This window comes from Chanodichthys erythropterus, chromosome 5 (genome assembly GCF_024489055.1).
Source record: "Chanodichthys erythropterus isolate Z2021 chromosome 5, ASM2448905v1, whole genome shotgun sequence".
Taxonomy (NCBI): domain Eukaryota; kingdom Metazoa; phylum Chordata; class Actinopteri; order Cypriniformes; family Xenocyprididae; genus Chanodichthys; species Chanodichthys erythropterus.
The window spans coordinates 27,681,954-27,697,683 of record NC_090225.1 but is presented as its reverse complement, the minus strand read 5'-3'; the positions used below and the strand labels follow the sequence as shown (position 1 = coordinate 27,697,683).

General features: G+C 39.8%; 1 protein-coding gene across 12 annotated transcripts in view; it reads right to left on the bottom strand.

Annotated features, from left to right (window-relative positions):
* Positions 1-12,820: 12,820 nt before the first annotated feature.
* Positions 12,821-15,730, bottom strand: part of tjap1 (tight junction associated protein 1 (peripheral)) — a 149,202-nt gene continuing 146,292 nt past the window's right edge. For all 12 annotated transcript variants that reach the window (XM_067386789.1, XM_067386792.1, XM_067386788.1 and 9 more), the window contains one exon: positions 12,821-15,573. In XM_067386789.1, coding sequence (XP_067242890.1) covers positions 14,140-15,573 — 1,434 coding nt within the window. In that variant the 3' untranslated portion in view covers positions 12,821-14,139. The remainder of the gene's footprint in view (positions 15,574-15,730) is intronic.

Sequence of the window (15,730 nt, the reverse complement as noted above, 5' to 3'; positions counted from 1 at the left end):
GGCCATTTCCTGCAAGCTCTCCAGCTCTCTAATTGGTGGAATGTTCTGTACAGCCTCGTGGGTAATGTAGTTTTTCACTACAAATTCAGCTAGTCATGATCATGATCAATATGATTATTTTTAAAAACAATTGTGGGCTGATGGCTTAAACAACAGCATTTAGTACTGATAAACCACCTCAGAAATCACAGTAGATCTGTCTTTAAAGGGTCATGGACGGTCAAGGCTCACTGATGCACGTGGGGAGCGAAGGCTGGCCCGTGTGGTTCGATCCAACAGACGAGCTCCTGTAGCTCAAACTGCTCCAGAAGTTAATGCTGGTTCTGATAGAAAGGTGTCAGAATACACAGTGCATCAGTTTGTTGCGTATATAGCTGCAGATCAGTCAGGGTGCCCATGCTGACCCCTGTCCACCGCCGAAAGAGCCAACATTGAAGCATCAGAACTGGACCACGGAGCAATGGTGGCCTGGTCTGATGAACCACGTTTTCTTTTACATCACGTGGATGGCCGGGTGCGTGTGCGTCTCTTACCCGGGGAACACATGACACCAGGATGCACTATGAGAAGGCAAGCCGACGGAGGCAGTGTGATGCTTTGGGCAATGTTCTGCTGGGAAACCTTGGGTCCTGCCATCCATGTGGATGTTACTTTGACACGCACAACCTACCTAAGCATTGTTGAGACCATGTACACTCTTTCATGGAAACGGTATTCCCTGGTATCTGTGGCCTCTTTGAGCAGGATAATGCTCCTGCCACAAAGCAAAAATGGTTCAGGAATGGTTTGAGGAGCACAACAACGAGTTTGAGGTGTTGTCTTGGCCTCCAAATTCCCCAGATCTCAATCCAATCGAGCATCTGTGAGATGTGCTGAACAAACAAGTCTGATCCATGGAGGCTCCACCTCTCAAGTATAAATATCAACACAAGATCAACTTGAGTTCGGGGCATCATTCGGGGTGCTTCATGGGAGCGGCCATTAGTGGAATTTTCTGAACAGCATTGTAGGTAATGTAGTTTTTCACTACAAATTCAGCTGTTCAAATAAAAAAAATAAAAAAAGCAAGTAATGTGGGCTAATGGCTTCAACAAAAGCATAGTATTGATAAACAATCTCAGAAATCACAGTAGGCCTGTCTTTAAAGATCTATAAGTTGTTGTAAAAAAATAAACTTCCTTATGGAGAAAATGAATGGTGTTTTTACTTCTATAACATAACTGTTCCTATATTCGCCATAATCCATGGCAATGCTGTAATATGAAACTACTCATCCGGTGTAAAATTATAAAATAAAGTTCAACTCAAATAAAGCCTGCCACTGTACAATGACTGTACATTATTTCTCATTTATGAGTTTGCTCGCACCTGATCACTGGTGCTTTATGATCCTGACAGACCGTCTCTCCAGTGAGCACCTGTCTGTTTCCATTACACAGGTGTGTGTGCTTCAGAAGCTTCAGTGTGGTGTCTGATGTCCTCTAATGCTGTTTGATGTCACCATCTTTTCACAGTCTCCTTCATTTGGATTCAGACAGTTGTGCAGCGTAAATACGATACTCCTACTCGGAATACATTCAAGCATTAAAAGTGCCGTGGCGCAATGAAAAAAGGAAGACATTGCCATTACAGTCACATCGGCGTCATGTTTCAGTGCTTCAGTTCTGTTACAGCAGCTCCTGTGCAAAGCTGATTATGTTGTTTATACCATTTAGAACAACTGCGATCCACATTTAAGTCTTCCCAGACCCTTGTGCTTCATGCATTTTTAACCTACACTTTCTCTTCGGCACAGCGGTGTGATATGGTTAAAAGCTTGCTGTTTTTAGAAAGACGTCTTTCTTAGGAAATCAACTTTAGAGTCAGTGCAGTGTTTGAGTATTTCAGATGCAGTTTTAGCACGAGGGTATTAAAAGCGTTTGTGTCGTCAATAATTTAATCCACTGCAAAGGCTTTCAATGTGCTGTGGAGTTCAAAAGCTTTGCAGCATGAAGCCAAAAATCTGTAAACCCGAATAGGTTGGCAAAACTCAAAAAATTTGAGGCAATCAGTTGCCTCAAAATTTTTAAGTTAAGAAATTCAAAGTTTAAGCAAGCAGAAATGGACGATTTTTATTTTGTACTCATACATTTTAATTGTTCTTAACTTGAAATGTTTGAGTACATTAATTTATACATTTAACTTAAAGGGGTCATGAACTGCATTGTTTTATTGTTTTATAATGTTTCCTGTGGTGCACTTTTACATGCATTTTACACCCAAAATTGTATCAATTTATAAATAAAAGGCATTTTTCTTACCTTGATTTTATCCTCTGGTGTGAATGCACTGTTTTAAGGGGCGTGTCTGCTGTGAGACTTCAGTGTAAATGCCCACTGCTGTGATTGGCTAACATCTTTCCATTTGAAATAGCCAAGTATTACTCTCTCTTTTAGCACGTGTTTACTATTACAGCTCTCAAGGTTAACTAATCGTGAAAAGTGTTGCATTATATTTAGATCTATGGCGTTATATTTAGATCGTGGCATGAAAGGTTGCAGAGATGACCACTGTGTAGCCGATCACAGACATGTTGAGCATGAAATCAGTGATCTCATCATTGCAACTCAAACGCGAGAATCTAAGAGATTCGTTGAATAAAACGGTAGTTTTGCGCGTCAGTCACTGATAAACTCGCGCTGTTTGATTGACAGCTTCAGCGCACGCTGCTCCAAAGATTGCAAAGGGAGCTTTCTTTGATTGCTTTCTTTATATAATTTAATCACCGTTAAATAATTTTTTTTCATCCTACTAAGAGAAACAACACAAGTTGACGATTAGGCTACGTCCACGCGAAGCCGGAGCTTACCCTAAACCGATATTTTTTTTCCTCGTCTCAAAAAATATCTGCGTCCACGCGAAACAACTGAAACGACTCAAAACGATGTAGTATACATGCCAGACCATTATGTGGCGCTGTAATTCTGCCGCAGAAATGCACTTAAAGCAGCGAAGAAGACTTGGAGCATGCGCATAAACCTTGCGCGCTGAATACAAACTTTAGCAAAGCTTAGAAATAACACTTTATTTTGGTTCAGTAGCTTCTGCTGCAAGGAAAATTTGATTTCTCAGTTCATCACCCCTTTAAAATGATCATGTAACCTCAATGTGAACTTTCTTATATAACACTTAATTTTAGCATTTACTCTCCCTTTTGAGTGCCATGGGCAAAGCATGCTGGGAAACACAAATCCATCTAAATGAAGTTCATTAAGTTCATCTAAATGAAAAGAAATAAGTTCATAAAAAAACAATGAAACAGTTCAGTTTACTTAAAATATGTCAGTTCTTACTCATAAAGATTGTTTAATTTAAAGGGGTGGTTCAGTGTTTTTTTTCTAGGCTTGATTGGGTTTTTTGTGTGCAGTTTTAATGCTTCGTTTTTTTGAAAAAGCCGTATTTTTCATATATTTTACCTTTATTCTACACCCCTGTTTTCATTGTCATTCGAACGGCTTGTTTGACTTCCTGATCCTATGAAGCCACTCCCTCCGAAATACGCAATGTTCTCAGATTGGTTATCTGGCCCAGTGTGTTGTAATTCGCTGAAGCGTCCGGAAACACCACACCGGTTACGTGCGCTTCAGTGGAAATGTAAATAATAACGTCTATATTGTTGTATCAAACTGAGCCCGAATCAGACCCAGATGAAGAGGGTAAAACAGAACCTCTGTAATCGCGGCTTTTAAAGGACGTTTATGGTATTTCATTTTGTATTTGTGTCAAAGTGTTTAGATATGCTGTCACTGCTGTTTGTTAGCTTTCAATATATAGTTTTATACATGACTGAGTAGTCGCATTTTTGTAAAGGTAGAGTTTAATTTATAGCATGAACAACTGTCTTTGTTTGTCTATGAACATAGACGTTTGTTGGTGTTTGTAGAATTTAACTGGCTAGGGAAGCAAAAACGCATTGGTCTTCGTTTACTTCCTTGATGCAACCAAAAAACGCAACAGAACTATACATTTAAAAGACATGTACAAACAATAAAACATACTTACAGTTTGGGGGCGATAAACAGCAGCTTCTGCTTTTAAAGTAGGAACTGCTTCATCTTTCAGTAAAAGTCTTTGTGCAAATCCAGCATTGAACTCGTGTAGATTCTGGAAGCTGTCTTCAGCGCCGCATCCAGTGTAGAAAATATCACAGATAATAATGGGTATTATCATCTTTTGACGTGTCGCTCGCGTCTGGTGTACACAACTCTTCCGCATCCACATGCTGCGCCACATGGCCTCGCCCCCTTTGTTGCATGTTTCTGGGGGCGTGTTTTGCAGGGTTTATGATGTCACCAACCCGGGAAGAAGCTTGTTGTAGTCCAAACCGGTTGTTTTTGTAGGAATTAAACTGCCATAACTTTAAAAGACAATATCTCCGTTTGCACTGAACTTTCAGAGCTGTAACTTTGCAGATTACACAACATTACACACTAACTAAAGTTAAAAAAGTGAAATCGCATTGAACCACCCCTTTAAGTTTGTCCTACTCAAACCAATTAATTATTTTGTGCATTAGGGTTTACAGTAGCACCTTTTCTTTTATGATAAGGAGACTGGCAAGTGCATATGGAGACTCTCCATAGACGTAATGGTTTTATACTGTACAAACTATTCTAGCCCCTTACCCTAACCATACTTCTAAACCTACAGAAAACTTTTGGCATTTTTGAATAATAATAATAAAAAAAAAAACCCTGTTTAGTATGGTTTAAGCTACAAAGGCAGCTGATGTTAATGGTGGAATTTGCAGCTTTACTCGCAAACTACAATTCCTGTTCATCAATAAGTTGAGAAGCAGACCCGTTATAAACCCAAATACACTCTAATTAATTATATGAATTGAAAAGTGTACTATCAAAGTAGTAATAAAGATGTTTGCAGCCGTAATGATGACAGTATCGCACACAAAATTAGTAGCTGTTCTGTGCTCCGGCATGGTTAGCGCTCACACTGCATACGAACCGCGCTCGAGCCCAAACAAACCGTACTCTCGCCCACCTCTTCCAAGCAGGCCATGGATGGCTAAACGAACTACGCCTGGGCATGGAACGGAATGATCACACTTGTCAAACACGCTTGGGCACGGTTCAGAGTGCCTAGTTTGAGTACACCCTACAATACCATATAATTAATTAATTATTTATATAATGCATTAAAATAGTTTTGTCAAAGTCGGCCTTTGAATAGAGATTACTTCATATCTCTATATATATAAATCGATCAGGCATAACATTATGAGCACCTTCCTAATATTGTGTTGGATGCCTTTTGCTGCCAAATCAGCCCTGACCCATCGAGGCATGGACTCCTCTAGACCCCTGAAGGTGTGCTGTGGTATCTGACACCAAGATGTTAGCAGCAGATCCTTTAAGTCCTGTAAGTTGTGAGGTGGAGCCTCCATGGATCAGACTTGTTTGTTCAGAACATCCCACAGATGCTCGATTGGATTAAGATCTGGGGAATTTGGAGGCCAAGGGTACTTCTCAATTCTTATTCATGCATCCTTGTTTCCTTTCCTCGCTTCCTTTCCTTGTGTCTTAGCTCCACCCTTTCAGGATGCAAGGGAAGGACACAAGGAAAAGGACGGAGGAATTGAATCAAGTGAAATTATATATCCTCACTCCCTTTAGCGCCACTTCAAAGCGTCATCAGCTGTTATTTAAAAAAATTATAATAAATATTGATAAAGCAAGATGCCCCGTTGATATATATGAGATGTAAAGTTTATTTAAACTGCAAAAGTAAAGCATACATTTAAATTATTGTGACAGATATGAAGGGGGAGGAGAATTTATACGGCAGAATTTAAAAGACTTCCACAAAGGATACACCTGTGTATTCTCACTCATGACTCCTCAGGAAACTTCCTCACTCCTCGTTCCTCGTTCCTCGCCTCCTCGCGGTGCAATTAGAGAATCAAGATGTCCTTTAAGATGGCTGAGTTCGATCGGTTTCCGGGTGATAGGATGGAGGACAGAGGAGCGAGGAAACGAGGAGGGATATTGAGAAGCACCCAAAGTCAACACCTCAAACTCGTTGTTGTGCTCCTCAAACCATTCCTGAACCATTTCTGCTTTGTAGCAGGACGCATTATCTGCTGAAAGAGTCCAGGGAATACCGTTTCCATGAAAGGGTGTACATGGTCTCAACAATGCTTAGGTAGGTGGTACGTGTCAAAGTAACATCCACATGGATGGCAGGACCCAAGGTTTCCCAGCAGAACATTGCCCAAAGCATCAAACTGCCTCCGTCGGCTTGCCTTCTTCCCATAGTGCATCCTGGTGTCATGTGTTCCCAGGTAAGAGACGCACACACACCCGGCCATCTACGTGATGTAAAAGAAAACGTGATTCATCAGATCAGGCCTCCTTCTTCCATTGCTCCGTGGTCCAGTTCTGATGCTTCAATGTTGGCTCTTTCAGCGGTGGACAGGGGTCAGCATGGGCACCCTGACTGATCTGCAGCTATATACGCAACAAACTGATGCACTGTGTATTCTGACACCTTTCTATCAGAACCAGCATTAACTTCTGGAGCAGTTTGAGCTACAGGAGCTCGTCTGTTGGATCGGACCACACAGACCAGCCTTCGCTCTCCACGTGCATCAATGATCTTGGCCATCCATGACCCTGTCTCCGGTTCACCGCTGTTTCTTCCTTGGAGCACTTTTGATAGATCCTGACCACTGCAGACCAGGAACACCCACAAGAGCTGCAGTTTTGGAGATGCTCTGACCCAGTCGTCTAGCCATCACAATTTGGCCCTTATCAAACTCGCTCAAATCCTTACGCTTGCCCATTTTTCCTACTTCTAACAAATCAACATTGAGGACAAAATGTTCGCTTGCTGCCTAATATATCCACCCACTAACAGGTGCCATGATGAAGAGATAATCAGTGTTATTTGGTTCACCTGTCAGTAAGTAAGTAAAGTTTATTTATATCGCACCTTTTCACAGACAAGGAAGGGTCACAAAATGCTTTATAATAAAGATAACATCAAACAAATAAAATAAATATGCATTAATATACTCTACAAATACCATCAACACAAATTTAATAACAGGCAAATCACATTGTTAATTAAAAGCTTGTCCAAAAAGAAGTGTCTTTAGATGTTTTTTAAAAGACTCCGCAGAACCCAAAGTTCTCAACGGTGGTCATAATGTTATGCCTGATTGGTGTATGCAGATAAATAATTGTAGCAAGGAATGCTGCCAAGGAAAGTGCTTTAAATTATGCAATTCAGTCTAATTTTCAGAGGATCTGATTGAATATCATCAGACCTTTTCATTATTCCAAAAGAGCAGCATATTTATTTTCAAGGACTACACATTTGTAGGTACATTCCTTTGCTGGAACATTGCATTATTGGCAGAGAAAGTCTGAATTCACTTTTATTTGGCTTTACAAGCTATGTTTTCACATACTATATCTTCTGTTCCCTTCCACGACTTGAATAAGCAGCTCTCTATTTCCGGCCAGGGATCAAATGCGGAAATGGACACCAGGTATAGTTGTGTCGCCTTCCTAATGTCGATCTCCTCTCTCATACACCAGCTGCCAGGAAAGGCATATAATAAGGAAGGAGATCATTGTCTATAATTAATGAAAGGCCTCCGATCAATCTACAAAGCTGCTAAAGAAATGAGACAAATGGAAGGCCAATTTTCCAGTGGGTAATGCTGTAATGAATCCTCTTCACTGACAGGAGTATGCTAAAGGATTCAGCATGATGAAATACTCAGTCTGAACTATATAAGAATCTGGAAGGATCTGAAATGAGATTCGAGCCAGGACACGTAGTGCACAAAAATGTTGAAGGAGTCTAGAATTATTTAGACTTTTAATTATCTAATCTTTCATTAGACATTGAATCATGAATTCAGTAAATAACTCGATTTGTTGTGAACTTTGATCTTTGAAACTCAGAACCTTTTACATTCAAAAACGGCTATATTACACACTACATGAAAGGTAATATCCAAAAAAGCATAATGGGGCACTTTAAAGGGCAGATAAAAAAGGCAAATCTCCACCCATGAACAAGCTCTGTTGACAAGGTCACATGCAAAGAGGGCATTTAAAAAAAAAGCATAGCAGCAACTAAATATACCAAAGGTCTGTTTAATTGCAGGGATGGAAAATCATTAAATCATTAATCATTATGTTGAAGCAAAACATTTAAAGAGAAGTAATTTCTTGACAATTAAAAGTGTTATATAGCCCACTGAATCATTCTCAGACTTAATGCTGACAACAATGGAAGCACTTGGGAGAGAACTGTCAGGATTATTTCACTTATTTCTCAGCACAAAAGAGGACAGTGCTACAAGAGGATTACCAAATCATTGTTTTAAGTGTGAAAATATAGCAAAAGTATAGCAAAAGAGCAGTATATTCAAAATTATGGAGGGCGTACTAAGTACTAGAATATTATACATTTGTTGAATTAAATCTACGGTGTACTCATTACTGCAATCCTTAATTTAAACAAAATTGGCTAATTTACTTATTTTATGGCTATTAATGACATATTTCTCAGTTTTTATTATGTATATGTTTAATACATTTTAGTTTTGGCATCTTTCCATGAATTGTATTAGTGATCATAAAGAAAATACATCTTTTGTATTTGTTCAGAGGGGTGTACTCATTTATGCTGTACACTGTATATAATTATATGCAGGTATTTTTTAAAATTAAGTATAATGTAAAAACATGTATGTACATAAGTGCATTGCATCAAATGGTTGATTTAAATATTAGTACACAGTTAATATAAATTGGCACCTTTTTTTTTTTATAAACAACGCTTTTTAAATAGTCTCATGGTGTTAATTTATGCAGTCATGCTGGAACCTGTCAGTCAAAACACCAGATAGTTCTTGTCAGCTCTGTTGATATGCTTTACTGACCCTAATAAGTGCTTGTAATTGTTTTGACAATTACAATGAACCTTTGATAGCACACTGTTGCTAGGTGTTTGTATCCACCCACTTAATGAGCACTGGACCCTCATGACCACCAGTGGGCACTCCTACATCAGCACTGCCGCTCCACGGCTACAGTGACGTCACATGACACCAAAAACAGACACCCATGAATCACAGTAGTGCCTGGAGGTGACGCTGCCAAAGTGCACAGTCCAAACCCATTGTTTAAAATAGTTTTATTTGTTTTAAAATATACATCAGTTTACAAATTCTGAAAATAAAATCAGTCCAGTCATAAGCATCCTTTTTTAGGGGAAAAATAATCGGCGCATGGTACATCTACACAACCGTGGAAGAATAACCTGATTAAGTAAAATTCAAAATAAACTCAGGCATGGGGGGAAATCAAAATGAACAAATAACAAGGGAAAAAGCACCATGTTGCTACAGTTACACACATATAAGACTGGTAGACAAGGTATGTGCACCAGAAATCTGCCTGAAGAATACAGAAGATAAATGTTAAAATCACACACATCTGAAATAAGGGAGCCAACACCATCAACATTAATTGGTTTTTGCACCGTAAATATATCCCCTCACAATCACATGACATCCCACCACCATATTAAAGCATCAGGACAGTAAGATTTGGAGTTTCACAGGCCTTATGTCCAACTTAAAAAAACAACACAATCCAAGTAAATTAAGTACAAACAGCAAAGAAAACAAAACAGCATCCTCAAGTGTTAAAGGGTAAGTTCACACAAAAATGAACATTTTTATTACTCACCCTCATGTCGTTCCACACCCGTAAGACTTTCATTCATCTTCAGAACACACATTAAGATCTTTTTAGTGAAATCTGAGAGCTTTCTGTATCTCCATTGACAGCTACGCAACTACCACTTTCAAGCCCCAGAGAGGTAGTAAAGACATCATTAAAGTAATCTCATTTTTCTGAAGTCCTTTGTTTGCGCAAAAAAACAATTTACCACTTTATTTAAAAAATATGAACGTGCACGAATGTGAATGAATGTGAACGTGCATTGGAGATTAATATTATAATGTAGATGAAGTGATAAACTATGTTTTTTGTGCAAACAAAGCACTCGTTAGGTTAAACCACTGGAGTCACATGAAGTACTTTAACAATGTCTTTTCTACCTTTCTGGGGCTTGAAAGTGGTAGTTGCATGGAGGGACAGAAAGCTCTCAGATTTCATAAAAAAGATATTCATTTGTGTTCTGGAGATGAACGAAAGTCTTACAGGTTGGGTGAGTAATTGACAATTTTCATTATTGGGTGAACTAACCCTTTAAATTACTCATAGAATTGCAAGGACTCTACAAAACATGAAGCACAACTAACAAATTGCTTTCGTAATGTTACACATTTTCAAGTGAAACGGTATATTCAATGACATAATGTAGAGCACAACTTGATTTTATCTATCAGGAATTGATTGGATCGAGGATTGTCGTTCCATAGTACACCGGAGCCTGAATGAGAGCTTGTTGAATCACTGCTTAAAGCAGGGCTTAGCGATGGCTATTGGTTGACTTTATCATCAGTAAATGAAGGAAAGTCATTGTAAAGGGGGAGTGACTTATTACATTTTGATGAAAGATTACTAGGATGGAAAAATCAGTAATGTGTATTAAAATAACTGGGTCAGTTTTCACCTTAATACAAGTGTATTAGTCAACAACGAAGGCTAATTTCAGAGTCAGCTTGACTTGACATTTTGATGGTCATATGAAAGTTGGTCTGATGAATAAAAATGTCTATATATCAGATCAAAGGAAAAGGAGTGCAGATTACGCACCGTCTTGAAGGTTAAAGAGAAGATAACATGAATTGAATATGTTTTTCCATCACAGGCACGTCAGCTTTGGACAGAAGTGGGACTGAAATGTGTTAGTCGGAAGAAGATTTCTCAGCAAAGATTTTGCATGACTTGTGCACCACACGCCTGAGGGTCACCTTGGATTAAATAAGATGTGCGTGTCTCTTATGCGTGCAATTAAATTTGAGTTATTAAAGTTGTATGAGAGCAGAAGAGAAAGGCCTATTTATACACTCAGTGTATTAAACACATCCTGGCCATTGTCATGTCTTTTTTTTGTATTTATTTGCACAACCTGGGGCCTGTGTAACATCTGATGAGACTGAATTATTTAAGGGCGTCCATTTCCACATGCAAGAGACTGTCTCTTTAAAACATCACAGAACTATTTTAAGACATGATAGATAAAATATTAATTATTCAGCATGGTGGGTAGTTACACTTCAATTAATCATGGGCTATTAGTGGATCTCCCATTTATTGCGAAGCAAGATTGATAACTACATACGAATAGACCAGAGTGTAACACAAGAAGAGTAAGTGTGGACTTGAGAGCCCTTCGATCGCGCATTCTGAGAAACATAAAGCTGAATTATTCAAGGCGAGGAGTGCTGTGGCAGACCAGCTATGAGGTGAGTATATGGTCACCATCCCTGGATCAACATCTTTAATTATCCTGGAACAACATTCCAATCAACCAATCAGATTTGAGGGACAAGTATACAGTTTATGTCAAGTTTAGGCTTACAAACAGGGTTAGGTTCTCCTACATCAATGTTATATATGAGTTATCGGTAGGGTTAGGTTTAGGGGTAGGGATATGGTTAGGACTAAATTTTCAGCCAGGAATGTCTTACCTGGCAAAATCATAGTGACTGTGAATATATACAGCAAGCATTTTACAAAAGTCTGATGTCCTTCCAGTAATACTGTTAAAATTTAATACGTTCTGACTGGCTGATATGTTCATAAATAAAAGTCAAACCTAAAAAAAGTGCTCAACATACTCAGAACACTGTTGCATATCACCAGTAGGGTAATGTCTCAAGTCAGTCAGGGTGAAAGGTATTCTGTGTCCAATTACACTGATTTTTTAAAGTACAATACTGCATGAAGTACAGTACTTGACTCAGGGTGGGACATCTGGGTAATGACTGGTCAAGAGACTATAAACTTGTAAATAAAAAAAACACAAAGCAAACAGAACTTAAAAAGGCAACACAGTTTAATCGTCTCTAAAATATATTCATCAAAACAAAAGAATGAGGATGCTTGTAGTGGTCGCATCTGAAACTCTTTGAGAAAAGCTGATAAATGTTAAAATGCTATTTAAACAAGGCTTGAAATGAAATGACTGAAATTTAAGACTGGAACACACAGAACAGAAAAAAATAATATCTGCTGGACAGACTGATCATCCATTATCAAGAGAATTCTGATTTCCACACAAAAGATACACACAGAAAAACACACTAAATGATGGCGGGATGCACATTCCCCTTAAAATACATATAGCAGTATATGATTAGTTAACAAATAATAAGGAACCAAAGGAAATGGATGCTACATAAAGATGATTACATTCGTTAAGATCAAAACATGGCTTTCCTTGAAATTAGGGTTTAAAAAAAACAATGTGTTTGTGTCAGTGCCTCTCTAACAAACAAAGGCATGTTTCTGGCTGAAATCTCTGCATTTTAGCTCAGTGTTTTTGTCTGTCTACTGTATGCAACATTACTTAGAAGTCAGTAATGTCATCATAACAGACAGAATGCTTTGCTATGGTTCAAGTTTTTGTGGTGTTTTTACACAGTACTATATGCATAGTTTTTTCAAAAAATATTAATATGCCCTCTGAATGGCAATTTGTGCCGTCAGCAGTGAGGGGACGCATTTTTACACCTCTAAATCAGAGGACAAGAAATACTAATGACACATCCAAATGTTTCAGCCTTACTTGCTTAAAATATTTTACTCCTAAATACTGATCTTTGGAAAAAAAAAAAAAAAAAAAAAAAAAAATAATATTTTCCAGATTAAATCATTAAAATGCCAAATACAGCACTGTTTGGGTTGCATTTCCATTGTATTACAGTGTAACAACTAATGAGTAATAATGTAAGAGATTGTATACCTTCTCATTTCATTTTACAACAGGATTCAGTAACACGTGCAATTATTGTATACTTCTGCAAGTGCTTAACTGACTTGAGGGGAGTAATGGGACACTTTAGACCAGTACAAGACAAATAAATACAAAAAAAAAAAAAAAACTAACTCTAAATATTTACTTAAAATCATAATTTTAAATACCATTAGTCAAACAAAACAGGTCAGAATGAAAATCAGGAAGTATATCCATGTACTTGATCATTGAAACACATACTGAATACATCAAAATCCTTTCATAATTCATGTTGTTTATTAAAGTACAAAAACTGTCCTTAGGTTGGGTGTTGAAATACAGTGGTAGATCAGTGAAGAGAGGTAAGTGAAAATCTGAGGAGAAGGATCCTCTCAGTTTATGATGAATAAAGCAGACTAAAGGAACAAGATGTTCTTTTAAAGGGTGATGGAGAGCCCCCTCTGTCAGAGCAAGGGTTAGGCACTGAAAATTGACATGAGAGTCCAATAGATTACATTTAACCTGCTTCAACCAGCAGAATGCCTGACACAGTGGTATCTGTGGCCATTTGGTACCATCCCATCTCCCACAACAACAGACTTGTACTGGGGTACTGGATAGACATCCTTATCTGGCTAGAAAACTCTCGCCCAAGGGCAAAAGTAAATGTCAAAACATCCATTACGTGAGATGCTCCATGTCTGCACAGTGCCACAGGGATCAATCCTAATGCTGCTCAGTCTTGTCGCCTCTGAAGAACTCTTTCTCTTACAAAAGTGTGATTTTATGGCTATGTCCTGCTGTTGCCCATTCAATCATGTCAGATCAAGCAGAAGCAAGTCTTGGACTGGTGAAAATCACCTTAAATCAGAATATGACATTCTTGTACAATCCCAGAAGCACTGTCCACTCACTAGCCAGACTAAGTGAAGATGCAGTCGGTACTTTACCACTGATTCCATCAATACCATAGGCTCCACAGATAAGAGAACTCCATGCCTCAAAGAGAGGACAGAAGAGTTACAATGATGCCTCAGCAACAGCAGCTGATCCGGGATAACTACAGCCAGGCTGATTCGATCCCTTCCACTTGGGTGCTGCTATGACTAGTGATTGCTAGTAAGACAAAGAGCACTCAAGGTAAAAAAAGAAAAAAAAAAGAAAAGAAAAAGAAAAACAAGCCTGGAAGTCTCAGTCCAGCAAGTTTCCATGTTCTTGGGCTCTGGTAAGGCTGTCTTTACGGTGCAAGTGATGAACCCCCATCCTCTTGGGACTCTTCAGAGGTCGTGTGGAGCCAGTCCGAGGGGGCTTGTCTGTATAATCCTCAAGGGAAGCTAGGACCTTTGAGCCAATGACAGGAAAGTCCTGGGGCAAGACATCTCGTTCCTCAGATGAACTTCCTGCCGAGCCCGCATCTTCAGCAAACTCTTGACACTTAGCAGAGGCTGGGCTGCTCTCAATGGTGACCATAGTGTCACCACTAGCTCCATCATCAAGTGGATCAAGGGCCATCAGTAGGTGTTCACCTTCTTCCTGGCAAAAGTCGCCTCCGTATTGTGTCTTTTTTGCCCGGAGGTCTGCCATGCTGCTGGTGTCCGTATCCAAACTGGACTCTCTACTTGCTGTCCAGCTCTGTGCTGAGGAACCCTCTTCGCCATCAGAGTAAGCACCTCTCAGAGCACCTTCTCCCGATTTTCCATTGTGACTTCTTTGGAGATCCTTTACCGTCTCACTGCTAAAGGACGTACGATTGACAAGGGAGCCTTCTGAAGATGGTGCCATTTTTTCTACAAACATGCGCTGCCAGTTGGCCAGTAGGTCTTCCTCAGAACTACCAGAGCTGGCAAAGGCGCTGGGGGGCTGAGGGGGACTGCTAAAGGGACTTGAATGACTGGAGAGAGTGTCCGTAGCATCCATCTGTGGAGGTGTGCGCTGGTGAGAAGCATGCCCTCCGCCGGAAGATGAGGAGGTCCCGGACCGCCAACCCCCATCAGATACAGCAGGGCTATTGGGCACGGTGCGCAGGCGCTCAGCTGCCTCCTCATCGTTCTGTACAAGACTTAGAGAAATGGCCTGACGAGTAGCATAGGTGCAATTGGGCAGTGGGCTGTTCTTGGGGATCTTGACTTTGTCGTCTGAAGTGAACTCAATTACTTTGCGACCAGGGTACAGTGGGTTTGGTGGTGGAGGAGCTGGGTAAGGATTCAACTTCTCAAAAGAGGGGGCTGCCCCATCTTCTCCTGTCGGACCATCTAGACTCCCCTGGCTTCGACACATGCCATTTACATGCTGCTGATCAGAACCAGCTCCCGCAGGAGGCCTGGCATGAACAGGACCACCATTCTCATGCCCTCCACCATCATCTTGTGGTCCTGTCATGTCCACATGTACGAATACATCCTCAGCCACTGGCCGACCTGCACTGCTGCTTGACTGGGCTGAGTTGAGCACCAGCGGCTCTGGTTTCTCAAGAACACGAGCAATCACCGAAGTGGGCACTACGTCTGCGGGAGTCAGGCTTAGAGTGTCAGGATCCTGGGCTTGAGCTCCCTGAGAGCCCTGAGTCTTGTTAGGCAAGCTGCTCTTCATGTGCTTGTTCACCATGTCCTGTAGCTCATATGGCAACTGCAAAACATTATAGAGATAATAAACACACAGACAAACAAAAGTGACAAGGGATCATTTTGCAGCAGTATTGTTTTCAACCAATATTTAAAAATATATATAATATGCATAAAAAGACTGAAACCTACCGAGGAAAAAAAAAAAAGGGATAATGAGC